This window comes from Acomys russatus, chromosome 2, assembly GCF_903995435.1.
Source record: "Acomys russatus chromosome 2, mAcoRus1.1, whole genome shotgun sequence".
Lineage (NCBI taxonomy): Eukaryota > Metazoa > Chordata > Mammalia > Rodentia > Muridae > Acomys > Acomys russatus.
Window position 1 is genome coordinate 42,142,980 of NC_067138.1, and position 21,953 is coordinate 42,164,932.

Below are 21,953 nucleotides of genomic sequence, written 5' to 3' on the forward strand. Positions count from 1 at the left end.
AGCTAATTCATCCAGCCAGGCATTTGATAAAGTCATGCTTTACAATGGTACTATATCTGTAGTAAGAAATCTGATATAAGAACAGTATATAATCATAATTAACTAAATTCATTTAAAATATAGAGAATGGAAATGAAAAAGGAATAATTTTACATATTTCCATAAAGAAACGTGCTGTCTAGCCACATGCAGTAACTGACAACAGTAATCGTAGTACTTAGAATGCTGGGGCAAGGTGGCCTGGAATTTGATGTCAGGGTAGGTTGCTTAGTATTTGAGAATTGCTTGGCCTACATTCAAATCCTTCCAAAAACAGAACAAAGAAGAAAAAGTAAGGAACGAGGAAGAGGGGAACAAGCTAAAGAAAAGGAAGAATAAAAAGAGAGAAAAAGGAGGAGAGGAAAACACACGAAGGAAGAGAAAAAGTAAACACGAGCAAAAAAAAAAAGAAAAGAAGCTGATTCTATTATAGAGAAAATTAGGTTACTTGGTCTGGGGCCCAGAGGATCTACAAAAGAGTTTAGGTAATTATGAAATTCACACTCATAGAATATTTGAATCTATCAAGTCATCTGTAAAATTTATATTTCACAAAAAGAGATGAACTTATCCCACAAATCTAGAGAGACTTTTTCATGTCTATTGAAATTATTTAAAATATTAATAATGAAACCAGGCATGGTGGTACATACTTTTAATCTCAGCACTCTGAAAGTAGAGGCAGGATGCTCTCTGTGAGTTCAAAGCTAGCCAGTTTGATCTACATAATGAGTTCCAGGACAGGCAGGACTACAAAGAGAGAGCTTGTGTCAAACAAAACAAAACAAAACAAAAAACTTTTAAAAGGAACCCCCCAAAAAAGAAAAAATTAAAAAACGTTACTACATAGAAGTTTAGGGGTTTGAGTAATCTCTGATATGGAAGATATCATAAATTTGAACAAATCATACAATAAAAATAAAAGAAAAAAGAAACTATTTGTAGAGAGTTTTAAGTTCACAAAGACTTTTTATTGGATTAACTATTTTCAGCATCATCTATCATATAATATCTAGCATGGATTTATATTGTAGTATTTAAAAACTTTACATTGGTGATCGACACTACAATGTCAGATTTTTAAGAAGTGCCTGAGAATCATTAAATATACAAATAATTTATAAATAATTTCCCATTTCTCCAGTGATGACCAGAGATAATAACTAAAAATATATAAGATATTATGGAAATATTCATCTACATAATCAGAAAACTCATTGAACATCAAGTGGAATAAACTGACAATATCCACAAATAGACACATCAGCATGCAAAACATGAGAAAGTGACTCATTTTGTAGAAAAGTTAATGACTATAAAGCAATAAACCTCATTATGAGCTATAGTAGGCAGAAGGCAGAGAGGGAATGTGTTGGAAATGCTTGGACAGAGCACGTCAGCCAAGAATTCTGAATCTAAAAAACTTTATCTTCAAAATGATTGATAAGTAAGCAACCTTAGATAATGACTGAGAAAACTTGTCACCTGCAAGTTATTCTACAAGAAAAAAAGCATGACGTTTTTACACTGAAAGGGTAGTATGCAGTAATTTTCTTTTACATGACAAAAAAAGATATTCATCGGAAGAGATAATTACATAAGTAACCATAAAATATAATATAAACAAGCATTTTAGCTTTTTCAATCACAGAAAAGAAAACAGGTCATTCAAGTAAGAGGTGTGAAGTGACAGGGTTGACCTAAGATGCCAGTTCTTTATGCAATTTGCTAAGTGAATGTTAACAACATGAATTTAATGTTTCAAAGGGAGTGAAATTGATTCTTCCATTGTCCGATGTGGTTTATTAAAAAGCTGGCTAAAGCCCATATAAGTAAGGTAAAATATCTACATGGAAACAAAGGATTAACAAGACTTTTGAGGCATCTCAACTAACTTGTTATTAAAGCAAAGTCTTGATAATGTGGCCTATAGAGCAGAGATCTGACCATAAGCCCCTATTCTAGTCCTTGATAGCCATAATAGAAGAAAGTCACGGAGAAAGAGATGAGAAAGTTTTGAGAGTACAACTGTCATCTTCCACTCATAACAAGGTTACATACTTCTCTTACTAAAAATGTACACAGACTACAAGCTTCACATGAGATCTGTCTTCATGACCATGATACAATGAGATGAGCAATGGCTTTTGTGATTTGATGAAGGACAAAATTAGCAAAGTCATCTGGCCCTGTGTAAAAAATCAAATGTCACATCTCCTGTTTAAGTACCTGCTATATATGTTTTCTCTAGATTTATCTTTGTCATGTTCATCTGCTACATAAATGTATTGCAATTGGCTGTTTTCTGACATTATTCAGCTTCTAAAAGACTTTTAATACCTTAGATGTTTTTCCTTAATAATTTAAGAAAAGAAGAAATCTTATAAAGGAGGCTTTTGGATGTTCCCTTGATGATATAATCTATGGTTCTTCATAAGGTTTGTTGTTAACAAAAATCAATCAACTACTGATGTTTCCCTCAGAGTATCAGAAAAAGACCATTAAAATCACTTACCCTAACTATAATCTCATTTCTTGCTTTATAAAAAAAGTATATTAGGTGAACTTGTTTTTTACGGTTGTTGTTTATATTAGTTAAAATCATGTAAAGTACTGAGTGGCCCAGCATCTATAGTCACAGGGTAGAATCAAACCTCAGCTTAGTACCTAACGCAGTATATCTGATAAAGTACACTTTTTTTTTCAAATTAGCTGTGAATAACCAAGCCTCTGACACACACATGAAAGGAAATTAAAGTATAGACTAAAGGAGAGAATTTCTATATAGACCTTCATATAATTTACCATAAATTCTCAAGTGGCCAAAAACGAGAATGTTATCTGGCTTGTAGAGAAGAGGATGACAGAAAAGCTCAAACACAAGTGAAAGTGAGTGGATTCTTCATAACTGAGATGGAGAATGACTAGATAGATCACAATCACGTGGTTTATCACACCTGACAACTTCAAAACCAAGTAGCAACTCTTTCTAGCATGTTTAAGAAGAAAAGCTACCATTGTCAAATATCTTGGTAATGGCATCTTCTCCAAGCTTAATATGAAAGAGTACCATATGATCGATATCTTGTTTCAATTTTATGAAACCCTAGAACAGAACCTATTTATATTTTCTAGAAATCTGAATAGGAGCATGCTCCAGGTCCAGTAGCACAACAGTAGCATGTTTGATGGATGTACATACATACATATACAGTCACTCTCACGTGATTTCTGTCACTGCAGAGAAGCGAATTTTTGTGTCTGGTATTGTTAACTTATTTCAAAAATGTATGGGTTTCTAGTTCATAGATCCTAAGTGGAGGGACTTACTACTGTCATTTTAATTTATTAATTTGATGTGGCACCTGGCTAACTTAATATTTTTTTATTTTAACCCAAGACAACGGTTTTAATCAGTGAACCTTCTCTTGGTTGTAACTGCTCTATGGCTGCATGGGTGTCCCAGTTGTCAAGAATAGCTGAAGGTCAGGCATTTCTTGGGAACCCATTGGTCATTCCCTGCCAGGGAATCAGGAAGACAATATTTATTTGTTCCTCTGCTCCTCCAATTTCAATCCCCGAGTCTTATCCTTAGTTTTGTAGCAGAACACCTGCTGTAACCTCCCTTCTTTCCTGGCCACATTGGAAGCAGATATTCTCCTATAAACTTACTCCACTACCTTATCCCATTGTCTTAGCCACCATATCCTACAGATAGACATTCCAGGCTACTGACCAGAAATTCAGTCTTACTTTCTCACAGCCTTGTAGCAGACAACCTGCTCTGGCCTCTTTTTCCTTTCTGCTCCATTCCCAGGAGTTTACACAGATCCTGGTGGCGTACTCAACTTCCCTGCCTCTATGAGGTCTCTCAGCTCCACCCTTCTAGCCTATCCCCATTCTTCAGTGTTAGCTCCCAATACACAGAAATAAGACCTACCCAGAATCCACAGTAGCGACAATTGGCAGGATCTCAGATGCACTCTCTACCAGACAACCGGCAGCCACCACAGGCTCCTAAGCACCAAAGAGAGCAAGAAAAGCCAAGGGCCAGAATACACATTCAATAAAGTCAAGACCAGTTATACATTACAGTCATACTAAAACTAGATGCCTAGATACCAGTGTTAATAAACACAATCAACAACAGCAAGGAAATGTGTTTCTACTAGAGCCCAGCAACCCGGCTGACGGAGGACCTGAAAATGGCATATAACTGAAGCAGAAGAAAGGACTTCAAAATAGGTATTATGAATATGCTTAATGTCATTAAAGAGTATATGAAATAACACATTAACAAAATATACAAATATGTGAACAAACAGTGTAAAGAAATGAAGAAAACACATCAAGACATGAAAGTGACAATGGAGTCACTAAAGAGCAAACTGAAGAAAACTGGAAATGAAATATTTATGAAGTAGAACTGGATCTTAAAATGCAAGCCTCACCAACAGAATACAAGATATGGAAGAGATAACTTCAGTTATTCAAAATAAGATAGATAAAATGGATACCTTCATCAAAAATGTTAAATTAAAAAATCCAGGCAGAACACTTCTAGGAATCCTGGACACTATGAAAATAAAATATCCATGAATAATAGGAATAGGGGAAAAAGAAGAATCCGGATTCAGAACACAGAAAATATTTTTTAACAAAACTATAGAAGAAAAATTTCCTAACCTAAATATGAACCTAAAGGAGGTCCCTATCTGTGAACTAAACTCATATAGCATATCAAATTGACTGGACCAGAAATGAAATTCCGTGAAATATAATCACTAAACTCTAAACATAAGAAACAAACAAACAAACAAAAAACCCTATTAAATGATGCTAGGGAAAAAAGAACAAAATAACATATAAAGGCAGACATATTTGAACAAAACATGACTCTTCAATGGAGATACTATAATATACTAAATACCAAAAGAGCCTGTATGGATGTTTAATGAACTCTAGGAGACCACAGATGTCATCCAGTCTACAATACACAACAGAATATTCAATCACAATAGCTGGAAAAAGAAAAATACAATATAAAACCAAATAAGTAGTATCTATCTACAAATCCAGGAGGTGATAGAAGTAAAACTTTTTGAGATCAGGTATGGAGAATCCTCTGGAGCACCTTTTATTGTACAAGATTGTTTTAGCTATTCTGGGTTTTTTGGTTTTCCATATGAAGTTCAGAATTGAACCTTCAATGTCTTTAAAAAATTGTGTAGGTATTTTGATAGGGATTGCATTGAATATGTAGATTGCTTTTGGTTGGATGGCCATAAGGCACCAGCCAAGGACAATACAGGCGGTAAACTTTAAACCCCTACCCAGATCTAGCCAATGGTCAGAACATTCTCCACAGTTGAGTGGAGAGTGGGATATGACTTTCTCATGTACTATGGTGCCTCACATTTGGCCATGTCCCCTGGAGGGGGGGGCCTGGTGGCACTCAGAGGAAGGACAGCAGGTTAGCAAGAAGAGACTTGATACCCTATGAGCATATACAGGGGGAGGTAATCCCCCTCAGGAACAGTCATAGGGGAGGTGATTAAGGGGGAAATGAAAGGGAGGGAAGAATGGGAGGATGCAAGGGATGGGATAACCATTGAGATGTAACAAGAATAAATTAATTTAAAAAAACCTCTCCTGGTTAAAAAAAAAGAAGTAAAACTTTAACTTCAAGGTTTTAACGTCAATGAAACACAAAGAATCAATAATCTCAAGCCATCAAATTTAAAAAATGCAGATATCACAACACAAAATAATGGGAATCAAAACACTCTCATTGAAAACATCAATGTCCTTAAAAAAAAAAAAAAGGATTCATCTTTCTGCTGTATCAAAAAATATATGCCCTAACATCAAACATACACAGACATCAGTTCAGGGTAAAAGGATGTAGAAAGATATTCAAAGCAAATGAACTTCCAAAGCAAGTTGATAAAGTCATTTTAATCTCCCCAAAAAGATTTCAAACAAAACTATCTAAAAGAGATAGGAAAGAACACTGCATACTCCTCAAAGCGAAAATCCCCCAAGAAGACATTGCAATTCTTAACATTTATGCACAGTTTACAAAAGAAACACTACTACAGCTTAAATCACATACTGACCCTCACAGAGTTGCACATCACATGTGGCAATCCATAAAACTAAACAGAAATGCTGTAGCTATCTTACATTATACACCAAATGAACCTAACACACATGTAATACCATTTTAGCTAAACACAAAAGAATTTTCCTTCTTCTCAACATCTCATGAAACTTTCTTCAAAATTAACCACATACTTAAAAAAAGGCAAGTCTCAGTAGATACAAAAAAGTTTAATAATACCCTACATCCTATTTGACCACCACAGATTAAAGCTGGACATCATCAACAACAGAAAGAACAGGAAGCCTACAAACTCATGAAAACAACTCAATACTAAGTAAACATTGAGTTCAGACAGACTTTTAAAAAGCTTAATAACTCAACAAAAATGAAAATGCAACATACCCAAACTCATGCAATACAATGAAGGTTGTTCTAAGAAGCAACTTCATAGCACTAAGTGCCTACACAAAAAGTTTGATAAAATCTCATCTTAGTAACTAAACAGCACACACTGGAGATCTAGAACAGCAACACCAACAAAACATAGCACTCAAAATAGTGGACGTCCAGAAATAATCAACACAGGTTTAAAAACAATTTTAAAAAAGTACAAATAGTCAATGAAAACCAGAGATTTAGTTGGAAAAATAAATAAAATTGATAAATCTTTAGCTAAATTAACAAAAAAGCTGGAATAAAAAAATCCAAGTAAATAAAATTACAGATGAAAAAAAAGGCAGAACAACAAATACCCAGAAAATCTAGAGTATGATAAGAACCTACCTTAAACCCTGTACTCCACCAAAAGTGAAAATAAAGAAAAATGACAGGGGGCAATAACTTTCCTCATATATAACATACCAAAGTGGCATCAGGAGCAGATAAGCAATTTAACCAGACTTGTAACACCTAGTTAAATAGAAGCAGTAATTAAGAGTTCCTTAACCAAAAAAAAATACAAGGCGAGGTGATTTAGGTCAGAATTCTACCAGATTCTCCAGGAAGAATTAACTCAATAGTCCTCAAATAATTCCAAAAAATATGAACATAAAGACCCCTAATTCTTTTTAAATGGCTGCTATTACCATGTGGTAACCCTGGCTCATACCTAAGCTATATAAATATCCAAGCAAGAAATGCAGTTAAGACAGCTTTCTCTTATGAACATAGATATGAAAACAAAATATACTCAAATATTTGTACACCAAGTCCAAGAACTTATGAAAAAGATCATCCTCCATGATCAAGTAGGCTCCATCACAAAGATGCAAGGATTTTGCAACATATTTAAATCAATAAATATGATCTGCTAAATAAACAGGCTGAAGAAAGAAAAACCACATGATCTACTAAATGCACAAAAGGTGTTGATAACATCCAATTTATCCATGATAAAAGTTTTGGAGAGACTAGGGATTCAAGGGACATGTCTCAACATAATAGAAGCAATTTACAGCAACCCTATAGATAACATCAACCCAAATGGAGAGAAACACAAAGCACTAAAGTCAGGAACATAACAAGGCTGTCCACTCTTGGGCTTATACTCAAAAGACATTCCATCCTACCACCATGATACTTGCTCAACTATGCTTATAGTGTTTTTATTCATAATGGCCAATGGAGTATTACTCAGCTCTTTTTAAAAAACTGATATCATGAAGTTTTCAGGCAAATGGATGGAACTAGAAAAAATCATCCTGCATGAGGTAATCAAGACCCAGAAAGACAAACATAATATGTGTTCACTTATACATGAACATTAGCTGTTAAGTAAAGGATGATTATGTTACAAGAAGGTCCCATGGAAGGATGCGGAGATCTCCCTGAGAAAGGAAAACATAATAGATTGTTCTAGTGGATGAGAAGTGAATGGGAATAGGACCAAGAAACATTGAGTTTGGAGTGTGGGAGGGTGAGGAAGAGAGTACTCTGAGAGACAACTGAAATCAGAAGCCATTAGGGAGACAAAGAAATCTAATGCTATGGAAACTGCCTGGAATCTGTGAGAGTAACCCTAGGGAAATCTCCTATTAATGGCTGAAACAGAGCCTGACTTGGCCATCTTATATAACCAAGCAAGGCTCTGGGCATTGGGACTGAGACATCTACCAAGCCATGAAATCTTTGACCTACACACAATCTGCCCTGCCTGCAAGATGAGCTGGGATAATAGTGGTGCAAAACTTCTGGAAGTGGCTAACTAATGTTCGGTCCAACTTGAATCTCTGGCAATAAGTAGCCAACACCAGCATCTGCCTGGATGGCCAGGAACCGGAGGCAGAACAGTTCAGAGACAAAAGATAGAACCAAACATACCTATCAAATGAAATAAAAAGGCAATGAGATGATTTCTAATGGTATTCTGCTTATAGACCGGTACCTAGACCAATTGGATGCAGAGGCCCACAGACAAACACTAGTCAGAACCAGGGGAGCCCCCCACCTGGAGATGGAGAGGAATGATTATAGACCTAGAAGGATAGAGAACATTACAGGAACATGGCCTCCCAAATCAACTAAGCGGATCCATAGGGCCTCACAGAGACTGAAGTGATAAATATGAACTTTGTATGTGCCTGAGGTATGTTCTCTGTATATGCATTGTGGTTGGGTAACTGGGTCCTCTTGTAGGATGCCCAACAGTTGTCATAGGGACTGTCTCTGACTCAGTTGTCTGCACACAGAACCCTTTCCCTCCTACTCAGCTTAATATGAGGGTTAGAGGAAGTCTTTTTTTTTTTCATTTTCTTTTTCTTATTATTTATTTACTTAAATATATATTTATATCATTACACATATATACAAAAACTACATACAGCAAGAAGAACTATGAAACAGTCAGGAATTATATAAATGTTACATTCATAGTGATTTGGTTATTTGTATTTGGCAGCCTTGAAAAAAATATCTTTCCTATCTTGGTGCATCTAAAATTCTGAATGTAAATCACATATCTATCATATCTCATTATTATCCACTCACAACATCTATCTACACCTAAAAAAAACTCAACTCCTAAAAAACTAAACTTAATTGTAAAATTAAACTATCTGCTCTTCAACCATGTAAGAGACATTATTAGGAATAAAATTTATTACCTGAGTATACAGGGAGTGTAGGTTAGCAGCTTCCCAAATGAGAAGATGACAGAGACAGTTTGCTGACTGAGCAGTCACCCAAAACTCTCTATAACTTTGGTGCATCATCTTCAGCCTTCTGGCCCAATACATCTGACAGACATATTAGTGAGGCAGGAACTATTGAGGACTTTTTTATCCTGTCCTGGAAGTTTGCCATCGACTCTGCCTGCTTAATGCCTTAACTGTACTCACAAGGTTATTTTTAATTCACTGTTATAGAATTTTGTATATAGTACATAGTTTTATTGCATTTTATTATCAGGGGCCAGTGACCACCCCTGGAAGGCCTGCTCTTTTTTTTAAGATAAAAGGTGTAGGAGCGGATATGGAGGAGGGGGTGGGGTAAAGAATGGGAGGAGTAGGGGGAGAGAAAATTACATTGGGATGTAATGTTTGAGAGAAGAATAAAAAAGAAAACAGAAGAATATCTGGTTGTTTCATGCACCTCCCTAATAAGACATTTATACCACTTCTCTCTCTAAGTGTCAGAGAACATTTTGGCAAACAGGGCAAAATAAATATAAAAGGTGAATTGAAGGGGAAGTATGGTGAAATATTTATTTTGGGCATGTCAAAGCCATTACAATCATGATCTCTTATCAGTTTAGATGTTCTGCACTCAGTCTGCATGAAACTGTACTGTGAAGAGTCAGTCATGGGTAAGGGAGTTGTTCACAGATCTTTACCATTTAGGCCACTGCTAGATGTTGGAGGGTAGGGAGTCACTTACTGGAGAGCTCACCAGCCTTCAGTTGACAGTTCCAAAGTCACAGACATAAGGATGACAGTGGTTAAGCTCAATGGTCCACAAAATAAAAAGACATAAAAAGGACTTCTATTAAGAGTGTGAGGTTGACAGGGTTTGAAGAAGGGTGTGGAATGGAATGGGGTGAGAGCAATCACACTACACTGTGTATGTATATAAACTATCAAGCAACACATTGTGTTTAAAATAATTCGAAAGAAACAAATTTTAGATTAATAGTGCTTCAGTGTTACTATGTTTAAATACTTATCTACTAAGGATATACTATGTTTATACTTACCTACTATCCTTTAAGCCCTAGGTTCCATCCCCACCACCATACAGACCCCACCCACAAACAGACAAGCACACAAACTACAAATTAAAGCTCACTTTTCATGTGTAAATATGTTCCTTTCACGCATTGTTTTAACCAGAACTGTCTTTGCTATTTTAAAAGTACTCTTAACTCTCCTGAAGTAAATATGAAAAGCTTAGAATGTAGAAATATAAATACCTTCTGCAGTTAAACTTATTTTGTTTCCTTAGAAATTTTGGGAACTATAGTGCCTAATCGTAGTTCTCCCCCTGGGACTAATGAATTAAGGAAATAACATGGCATAGCCTTGTGAAATCAATCTTAAAATAAATGAATTGTAGAATAGATTTTAGAAGATGAATTGCATGCACATGAGCAATTTAATATCTGTTTTATACTATTTATTTACATTTGGGACACCAGGTGGCAAAAGAGAATCTAATACATGCTGGAAAGAAACGCATCCATGCGTTTGATGGTTAATTTTATGAGTGAATTTGATGGGGCTAAGCAATTCTCAGATATATGGTGAAAAGTTTTTCCAGGTATGTGTATAAGGATGTTTCTAGAAGGAAAAACATGTAATACATATCTAGTAAAGAAAGGGGAATAATGGGAAAATGGGGGGGGGAGGAGGAATGGGAGGATACAAGGGATGGGATAAACATTGAGATGTAACAAGAATAAATTAATAAAAAAAATTCACTGCAAAAAAAAAAAGAAATATTATTTTAATTAGTAGTCAGTAGGTGCCATTAACTGGTCTACAACATCTAGGGAGTTGTAGTTGAGTGACACAAAGGGGAAGAAAATTAACAAATACCACTTCAAAGCCACATCTTTAAAAAGCAGACACATGAAATTGGATTAGTTTTTTCATTTTGAATAAAATTTCAGCAAGTGTAAGTTGCACATTCACCAGGAGGCATATGAATACTCAAAATTTGGGGCCAGGAATTCTGTTTCATTGAATTAGCATGAGTAAAAATTTCACCAATGTTTATGTCCAGGAACGTCTCTTATTTCATTAACTAGTATATGACATTCCTTAGTTTTAATGTACAGAGCACCACTGTGTTGTGACTTAACCACTATTCATTTGGGCTTATATTCAATTGAATGTTTAACTTTCTGGTGATGTCATTATTCTTTAATTATAATCAAAGCATTAATGTTTGTGAGTCAAAACCCCTGCCATTTTCAAAAACTCAGCTGATTAAGTGACACAACAGCTAAAGGACATTCATGTACGTACTGAATATGTCTTTATCTTCGATAATTGTCATCTCAACTTCTTGTCCAGTGATAATTGTGCATGTGAAGGGAGATTGAAGAAGAACACTAATCTCACCAAAGGACGTCTTCTCCTTCAGTTTACCCATATAAACAAGTTTCTTAACTTTTTTCTGAAAAAGATATGTACGATACCGGCTTCATGAAATTAGTCACGTAATCATTATTATCAGAAATTCAGTTATTCATGGCCATCTAGCTAAGAGAATTTAGGAATCCAGTTTATTGAAATCAGTTTAAACATTTATATTTCATTTTATGTTAAAGCAATAATACACTCAAAGACACTTTAGTATATGCAAGAGACCTGACAGCACTGTCATTTAGTTATGCCACTTTTGCATTATTTTCATGTTTATTTATTCAAAGTACGTGTGAGTGTGCTGATGATTGATGATGGTGATGGTGGTGGCGGCGATGATGATGATGATGATGTTATGCAGGTAGAGGACTGAGCACAACTTACAGGATTCAGTTCTCCCCTTTCACTATTGGGTCCCAGAGTTCAAACTTAGTTGGTCAGGCTTGATGTCACCTAACTTCTCTGAATCTTATTCTTGAATACATTAAGATGTCTGAGAAATGTTGGACTACTTCAAGTTTTCAAAGCCCCTAGATTACTACTTTTGTGACAAGCGTGAAACTTAACCATATTTTGTGAACTACCAGTTGGGATGAACTTCAGCCACAGATGGAATATACAGTTACAGGAGTAACTGGGAGGATGAGGATGAAAAATTGTAGGTATACGGGATGGGGTTAACTGAGACAGAAATTCTCTTGTCATTGTTCTTTTAATCTGTGTCCATGTTTCCTCTTAACTGTGTTGTACATATTACAAGTGTTCTTTCAATGAGTCATATATCCACCTATTATGTTTTCTTAGTAAGAATAATGTTTTTACTTCAATAATCTAGTAATTTATTTCAAATCAGGGGACTCCTGCAGAAGACTTTATCATAGTTTCAGAACAGGTGGTTCTGAAGAGAGGACAGGTTTTTTTTGGGAGATCTAATCAGTACTAAAAGTAAGATGATCAGGTAACAGTACGCAGTGAAAAACAAATCTGCCCACAATGCGGGCATTTGACAGGCACTTGAAAAAGGAGGAAGTCTTCAGTAAATGTATTAAATCAAGTCGTAACAGCTTGAATATTGGTCACTTTTGAAAATGGTATACTTTTACATTCAATATCACAAAAAAGTGAGAGTATAAGTTAGTCTTTATATTTAATTAAATCCTATTAAGTGGTATAAGAGAAATCATCATTTATTCTTTTTCTGTTACTATGACTCGCTTTTGCCTAGTTAAAAAAAAGTGAAAGGAGTAGATTGTGCATTTGGGTTTTGATGTTTCCACACCACTATATGTATGAGATGTATGTATGTATGTAATGAGATACATATTGAATGTCTGTATGGAATTCATACAACTTACACTTATTATTGGTTCTCTTTCACTCTGTATGGCAGTCCTTTATCTAAATATACTTCACTGTCTCCACTCAGTTGTCAACGGGTATTTAGATAGCTTCCGGTTCAGACACTGTGAGGATTAGTGTGAGTTTTTGTGTAGACAGGTTTTCCTTTCTCACTGAGGCTATCTAGAGGGAAAGGTGAACACCGTCAAAGTTCATCTTCCCCTCTGTTCTATTGCGGGGTACCTTGCTATACTTTCACATTCAATTCCTCCTACAAGTACATGAAATATCTTCTACTGTGATTGCTGGTCATTTTGCGACTTATACATCAGCATATCTTACTCCACGTTTCACTTCTGAATCCTACGGATCATTATGAAAATAAAGAGTCACCAAATTATTCAACTATTATTTTGTTAAATAAACCAAGATGATGTTCAATGTGCATGAGAAACACAATACAGCATCCTTATTCATTAAAGCAGTTAACTATTAAAATAAGCAAGTAAGTTGACACTTACCACTTTGTTTAATTGTAGATGTACAAGTCCCACAACATTTCTATAAATGTCACAATATCCGGAATTAATAAAGCCCACAAATGAAATGACAGTTCCACTTTCAACTAATACTGGAAATGAGAGAGAAAGAGAGAGATAATTTATGCTTCTGACATAAAATCATTGTGAACATTATGACAATAAAAATTAGCCTACTTGAATGCCACTTTCCAGATACTACATATGCAGAGAGAATTTTAAGGGTGTGCCTGATGTGGGGAAATAAGTAATGCTATAGAAATGAACAGGCAAAGCTTTGTCAGGAAGGCAGTTGTGTCCTAGCATTTATAGTATGGGAGATTAAGGGCAATATGGGGAAGCACACACCTTCATCATTTGATGAATTTTATGTTAAAAACATTTCTAGGTGTTGGAGAGATGGCTCAGCAATTAAGAGAGTCCAGTGCTTCATTAAAGGTTTGGTTCTCATCACCCATATCAAGTGGATCTCAGCCATCTGTAACTTCAGCTCCAGGAAAAACTAATGTTTTTGGCCACCCCTGGCAACTGCACTAAAGTGTGTTTACACACACAGGTACATACACACCAGATTTAAAATAATTCTAATGTGACATGCTGGCCTAATGTGAAGCCTTCTCAGTTCCCATGTGTTTTCATAAAATTTATGTAACTTTTACAAGCTTTGCTCCTTGTAGACAGATAAGCCAGGTGGAGAAGCAAGGTGGAGAGATAGAAAGACTCTAAGTGCTTTTTCAAACACACAGGATTTTTTTTAAAGATTTTTCTTCAAAAGTTTCTTCAAAGTTTCCCATCTTTTTATTTTGTGTATCTTTGGTATTTTGGGGGGACAGGTATTCACAGTTCCAACACACTGCACTATGTTTAATACTGCTGCTCTTTTATTTTGGCATTTGGAAATCTGATCTTTATACAATTTCATGGTTGATTTTCCTTTTTCATTTTAACTTTCAGCATTGCTTTGTAATAAGAAATTTAATTTCCCCTGTCATTGATGTTTCTTTAGTAAATATATAAAATGCACTTTGCTTTGTCTGCCACAAAGTAAATATTATATATGAATTTGTTATTATTACTGTGACTTTTGAATCTTGGGCTTTCTAGAATATTTCAACTGTATCTAGAAACTTAATTTAAAAATCACTGAAGAATAAGAAGTACCATAAGCAAAATCCAGTATAAATTCAAAACCATGAGCCTGTACCTCTGATACTGGAAGCCATACGTGATACAAAATGCTGTATTTAAAGTATTAAAGTATAGCAAAATGATTGATGAGGACTTTTAAAAGATGTAAGTGTTCTTATAAGATTTGGACTATTAGGTGATTATACCAGTCAATCTTTAGATTTTTGTATTTTTAATTTTAAATATTTTAAAGTGAATGTTCACCTTTTAAATTAATTTTACATATACATTTATATTATTATACACACATAGATAGATTAGATAGATGTGTGTGTGTGTGTATGGGAGAGAGAGAGAGAGAGATAGAGAGAGAGAGAGAGAGAGAGAGAGAGAGAGAGAGAGAGAAAGAAAGAGAGAATAAATGACATACAGCAAAACCAACCATGAAACATTGAAACATTCAGGAATTATATAGGTTTTACATTCATAATGTTTTGACTACTTATAATTGGCAACCTTGAAGAAAACATTTTTCCTATCTTGGAGAATCTAAAATTCTGAGTGTAAATCAATATCTATCATATCTCATCTCTAGTAACTTAGAGCATCGATCTAGAGCTAAAAACATCTTAACCCCTAAACAACCAAGCTTAGTTGTAAAATTAAACTATCTGGTCTTCAACTCCATCAGAGATTTAAGAAGGAATAAAATTAATCATCCAAGTAAACAGCAGCTTCCGAAATGAAAAAAAAAAATGACAGAGAGTTTGCTGCCTGAAGTTACGCCAAACTTTCTATAACATTGGAGGATCATTGTCAGCCTTCTGTCCCAGTATATCTGACATATATTTGTGAGGCAGAAACTACCAAGGACTGACTTACACTGTCTTGGCAGAGTAAGCTTGCGCATTATTAGGCAGAATCCTGTCAGTGGCCAAAACAAGAACAGTTTGCCCAGTGGCTGGTTTACCATATTTGAACCTATCTTCATAAGGAGGTTCTTTAATGCTCATTATCTTCTTTAAGGCAGGCTGGGTATTGCCAAAAATTAACCTGTCTTATTGTCAATGATTCTTTAAAATAATAAAAGCATCCCCAAATGCCATATTCTGTATGTCTCTGAGTTTTTAAAGACCTTATCTATTTTATATTATCTATCTATGCAACATATCTGTTAAAACTAGGATGAATATACTTGTAATATAAATGCAATAGTAATTGACATTGCAAATTTGATCAACTAACAATTAACTTGTATAATTTACTCATCCTAAATAGCATGCAATAACACCTTCAAAGTACTGGAGGTAAATCTTGCATTCGACTTGAATTTATGGGTACAATATCTCATGTTAGAGTAGAAATATATATAATGTGTGTGAAGAATAATTATAAATTTGAATTCTTATTTTGTGCATCCCACACACCTTATACATTTATAATTTTAGGACTATATTACGCTCTTGAGAATTTATATGTTTTCAGAACAGAAGAACTGGATAGTAAAGCTGGATCGGACCTGATCGGATTCATTCCTCACAGCATAATGGATGCTGACATCCTACGTCCTTCATGTTCCAGCACCAATTGCTTCAGTTTCTGCTCATCAGAACAGTACAGCTGCCAGCACAGCTACAAAGAAAGCTTCCAATCCCAATTGGTCCAGCATTTTATACTGTCCCACACAGGACTTCTATTAAGCCTGGATTTTCTCAACATTTAGAAACTGGACCATGCATGCTATTCCTAGCATTTTTAAGCATTTCCCCCGATTTTATTTGGGCCCTTACAAAGGAATTATTCATCCCAAGTCAGCTAGAAGAAACCTTAAGAGAACAATGCCCCGTTTCTCTTAACGGGGTTTGGGTAGGTTTTTGGTTGCTTTCTTGTGATATGGATGTTCATTTTCACTGGGGAGTCGGTTACAAGTTATTATTTATTGGTCTTATTCAGAGAGAAAATGAGGTTGGTCTCAGGGATGTCTTCTCTTTTCCTTTATCTTTCTTTCTTAGGTTGGGAGATAGGAATTGAAAAGAAAGAAGGGGGTATATACAACTATATAAGGATGATATGATAAAAAGCATATTACTGAATCTACTCAACTTAAGGCCTTAATTATTACTCTCAAGGTTATTTTTAATTGGTTGATACAGAATTTTGTATATTGGTACAAATAATTTCAATTTTAATACATTGCTATTAGAATATTTGTCTTTTTAAAAAACATTTATTATTAGTTTAATGAGTCATTACCAAGTCTCTATATAATTTAGGAAAAAAAAACAGCCCTAAAAACAATAATGTATCTTTCTATTCATTCATGTAAAATATCTCTCCACTCCTTTCAACCTTTATGATATAATTTATTACTTGTCCATTCACTTACACACTCGTCACTTATACATTTCCTCACTTGTATGTTGTTATTAGTTTTATGATGAGGCAAATATTTCACTCAGATGAGCTGTAGATGGAAATGATATTAATTTATATTTATTCTTTGAAACATTTATAGTAATAAATTATATCATGATCATATTCACTCTCATTCCATCTGGAACTTCCCAACATTATTCCTTCCAAAATGCTGGCCCTCTTTTTTTTTCTTTTTCTTTTCTTATTATGTCTTAACTCACTGATTTCAAGAGTTGCTGCCCAATGTTCAAACATGTTAGGTCATCTTCTTGGTATTAAGGCAATCAGTCACCTCCCTCTTTCTCTACAGAGAAAAGTGACTTTCAGTGTTCTAGTAGCCTTCAACTGCCAATATAGAGACTTGGTAATGACTCATTAAAACTAATAATAAATGTGAAGAGTAAAAACATAACATAAATTTGGGAGGGATCTCATTACAACTCCAGTTATTCTGTAGATACTAATTGACTCAATATTTCTTAGAAAGATAAAAGAGATATAGAAACATCAGCAAAATACTGAAAGAAAAAGAGCAAAATATCAAGAATTCTTATACAGCCACCTTCCTCAAAATGCAGTAATGTTACCAGAAGAGGCACATACAACAATGGAATGGAAAAGGTATAAGACAAATGAATTTACATAAAATCAAATATTTTTAGACAAAGAAACAAAATCCAAATGCTGAAAATATTTGACAGACTACAAATTGAATTCAAATACCAACTTTCCACTCTTCATACAATCTGGATGAGTCACAAACTTACATGTAAAATGAAAACCTAAAAGACTATGAGTAGAAAGTGACCACAAGAATATAGAACCATAAAGGCAGAAATGCCAATGTTTGAAGAAACAGACTTACTCTGTGGTTCATCATGTCATATGACTGTTAGAACAAAGAAGCTCTGTATAACGAAACTGTATCTACCACTGTAACACTGGTCATAGAAAAACACTGTAGCCATGGAGCAAAGAACCATTTTATTAAAAGAGCTTTTTATAGGCTCATGTAGTGCTCTGAGAACAAGGAAAGTAAGAATAGAGACAATTGCATTTGAAACATGATAATTCCCACATATTACTGAAAGCAATACTAATGATTTGTATGAAGGTGAGATAAACCTGTTTTTGTTATGACCTCAAGTGTGGGATCAGAATGGTCTTGTGGGAAAAGGTGATGTTAATCCACTGAATGACAAACCACCTCATGTGGGAGCTTGATTGGTGCTAGCTGAAAAGATGCCTTGAACAGACTCTGGGAGGAGGTATATAAATGAGCCCAAAACTGGAGGCAGGACTTTTGGAGACTTGGGATAGTTTGGCTGTTCATCGCTCCACTTCTAGATGCTCCTAGAGAAAACCGCTGGAGGAAAGGCTTCAGGACTCTGGGCTCCTGCTGAGGTTTGGGATTCTGGTTACTCCAAGTTCCAGCAGAAGAAATCCTGCTGGCAAAGCCAGGAGCCTCATTCCTCAGAACTAATATCCTTATGGCTTTGTTATTCTTTTTTTTTTAATTTATTCATATTACAGCTCAATGGATATCCCACCCCTTGTATCCTCCCATTCCTCCCTCCCTCTCATTTTCCCCTTATTCCCCTCCCCTATGACTGTAACTGAGTGGGACTTCCTCCCCTGTATATGCTCACAGGGTATCAAGCCTCCTCTTGGTAGCCTGCTATCCTTCCTTTGAGTGCCACCAGGTCTCCCCATGCAGGGGACATGGTCAAATATGGGGCACCAGAGTACGTGTGTAAGTCAGACCCCACTCTCCACTCAACTGTGAAGAATGCCCAGTCCATTGGCTAGATCTGAGTAGGGGTTCAAAGTTTACCGCCTGTATTGTTCCTGGCTGATGCCATAGTTTGAGCAGGACCCCTGGGCCCAAATCTGACTATCATAATGTTCTTTTTGTAGATTTCAAGGACCCTCTGGATCCTTCTACTTTACCATTCTCTCATGCTTCTCTCATCTAGAGTCCCAATAGGATGTCCTCCCCTCTGTCCCAGTTTCCCGGTAAGTGAAGATTTTCATGGGGCATGCCCCTTGGGCTAGTGTCCAGATATAAGTGAGTATATACCATTTGAGTCTTTCTGCTTCTGGGTTAACTCACTCATTATGATCATTTCTAGTTCAATCCATTTGTCAACAAATTTTGGGAATTCCTTGTTTTTAATAGCTGAGTAGTATTCCATAGTATATATGTACCACAGTTTCTTTATCTACTCTTCTACTGAGGGACACTTAGGCTGTTTCCATGATCTGGCTATTATGAATAAGGCTGCTATGAACATGGTTGAGTAAACTTTCTTGTTGTGTGCTGGAGCATCTTCTGGGTATATTCCAAGGAGTGGAATAGCTGGGTTTTGAGGAAGCCCTATTCCCAGTTTTCTGAGATAGCGCCAGATAGATTTCCAAAGAGGCTGTACTAGTTTGCATTCCCACCAGCAATGAAGGAGTGTTCCTCTGTCTTCACATCCTTGCCAGCATATGGTATCACTTGCCCTTAAAGTCAACAATTAATAAATGGGACCTCATGAGGCTGAGAAGCTTCTGTAAAACAGGAAACACTATCAAGAGAACAAAGTGACAGCCTACAGACTGGGAAAAGATTGTCACCAACCCTACATCTGACAAAGGTCTAGTTTCCAAATATATAAGAACTCAAGAAATTAAACACCACCGGACCAAATAACCTAATTGAGAAACGGGGCTCGGAACTAAACAGAGTATTCTCAACAGAGGAATATCAAATGGCTGAGAAACACTTAAAGAAATGCTCAACCTCCTTAGTCATCAGGGAAATGCAAATCAAAACAACTCTGAGATTTCATCTTACACCCATCAGAATAACTAAGATAAAAAAAATTCAGGCTTTGTTAATCTTTAATCTTCATTTCCCATTGTTTTGGTTAGTTGAGTTAAAAAGGACATATGCTTAGTTAATACGTTCATAATCAAATACATTAGTTAAGAAAACTGAGCCGACATTTGTAGACAAAAGTATAGTGTGCTGACAGGTACATAGGAAGAGACAAAGATAAATTACTACTCTCTTAAATCTATGGTATTCTACAAAAACAGTTTTAATGAAAGTAATCTTAAGCAGGAATTCATCAAGATCTTCAAGAAATTTCTCGAGATTACATTTCCTAGTTTATATGAAGGCAGTTATATAAGTATACAAAACAACATCATCGTTTCTGCAAAGTTTAGAATATCTGTTAAAGATGAAACCTCCTAACACACAGGTTGTGCTTATGCTTCAAAGTATCATCACCTCCGTACACCAGATGTGATGCAGATTACAGATGGACAGAATCATTTATGAGGTGGGACCAACAAGGAGCAGTCACACAGGAGACAGAGCATAATCAAGCTAAAGGGGAGAGACTCCTGTTTACTTGCGGCCTTGTGCTTTAATGGAAGACCTCATATAAGCAGACTTTTCATACCAGAATCACACTTGCACGAGGCATGTACATTTTGTTGTCTGCATCCTTTAAAGAGACATGCTTTCCTTTTTGGCATTCTGGTGTTTCAAGAAGGATTTATCACTAATTAACAATAATTTTGTGTCTGCCAGAATGAAATGTTAAGAGCAAGTTCTGACTCAAGCCCGATCGCTGAATCATACAATAATTTTCCTGGAACAAGGAGGATATACACAGTGTTAGCTGGCTGTGAAAACTCATGGCTGCATCTGAGTTAGAGAGGTTTGCAGGATAGGAGTCAGTCACAAAGCAAAAGAGAACAGAGAGGAAATATAATCTGAGTGACCATTCAATTCAGGCATCTCTGAAGATGATTTTTTAATCTTACAGAATTTGTTAATACACTGTTCATCTGTCCTTCAATAATTAAAACAGGAGGTATAAACCAGGTTTTTATACATTATTTTCTACAAATCCTGTCTAGATGCATCCTACATTCTGAGTATATCATTTGTCATACTGAAAAATAAATTCAGAACAAAATCCACATCTTCATCGTGTGTAATTGTGTTGGTTTTCTGCGGTTCCTGTAATAACACAGTAAGAACAAAACAAAGCAAACACATCAAAACCAAAAAGCTATAATCTTGAGTTCCTGAGCCTGGACCTCTGAAGTTTAGATATCAGTAAAGCTTCACTCCCTTAGCTTGATGCAAGCGAGACATCAATCACCCTCCTCTGCTAGTTTCTGCCAGATGTGACAGAATTGGTCATTTGGCCATATCAGTCTGGTCTCTGCCTGCCTTGTTTGCTCTGATTACATCTCTATCAAGCATTTCTCTGTAGTTTTCTTTCAGACTATGTATTATGGTATGTAATACACACTTGAAAATGCAGGATAAGTTCTCTTGATAACATAACTTGCCATATAGTACAGGAATTGGTCTTTTGGCAAATATGTTAGAATTGCTATTTTTGTAATTAATGTATATATGTTTAAAGCCATTTTTCTTAGTAAATAGTAAAAATCATATGAGAAAAAATAAGACTTTTCAAAATAAATTAATTATACACTAATATTTTTGATGAATAGAAACAGAAACCTTTTCAATAAATTGCTTAAAAACATGATTCAGGAATAATCAGAAAGATTATCTACCATGATCAAGTTAGTATCATCTCAAAGATACAGGGATGGTTCAACATAGTGAATCACTAAATGAAATCTTCCACACAAATTAACTCAAAAACAAAAAGCACATGATCATTTTATTAGATGCAGAAAAATCTTTAATAGCATTCAATATTCATTCATGAAAATTTTCTGGATACAATTTTCATGCAAAATAAAAGCAGTATACAAGAAACCCAG

At 35.4% G+C, this 21,953-nt stretch overlaps 1 protein-coding gene across 1 annotated transcript in view; it reads right to left on the reverse strand.

Moving 5' to 3' along the window:
- Cnbd1 (cyclic nucleotide binding domain containing 1) overlaps positions 1 to 21,953 on the reverse strand; it is a 332,377-nt gene that overhangs the window by 85,033 nt on the left and 225,391 nt on the right. Inside the window, exons 10-11 of the mRNA XM_051155903.1 lie at positions 13,587 to 13,696; positions 11,608 to 11,758 (exon numbers count right to left, since the gene is read on the reverse strand). Coding sequence (XP_051011860.1) covers positions 11,608 to 11,758; positions 13,587 to 13,696 — 261 coding nt within the window. The remainder of the gene's footprint in view (positions 1 to 11,607; positions 11,759 to 13,586; positions 13,697 to 21,953) is intronic.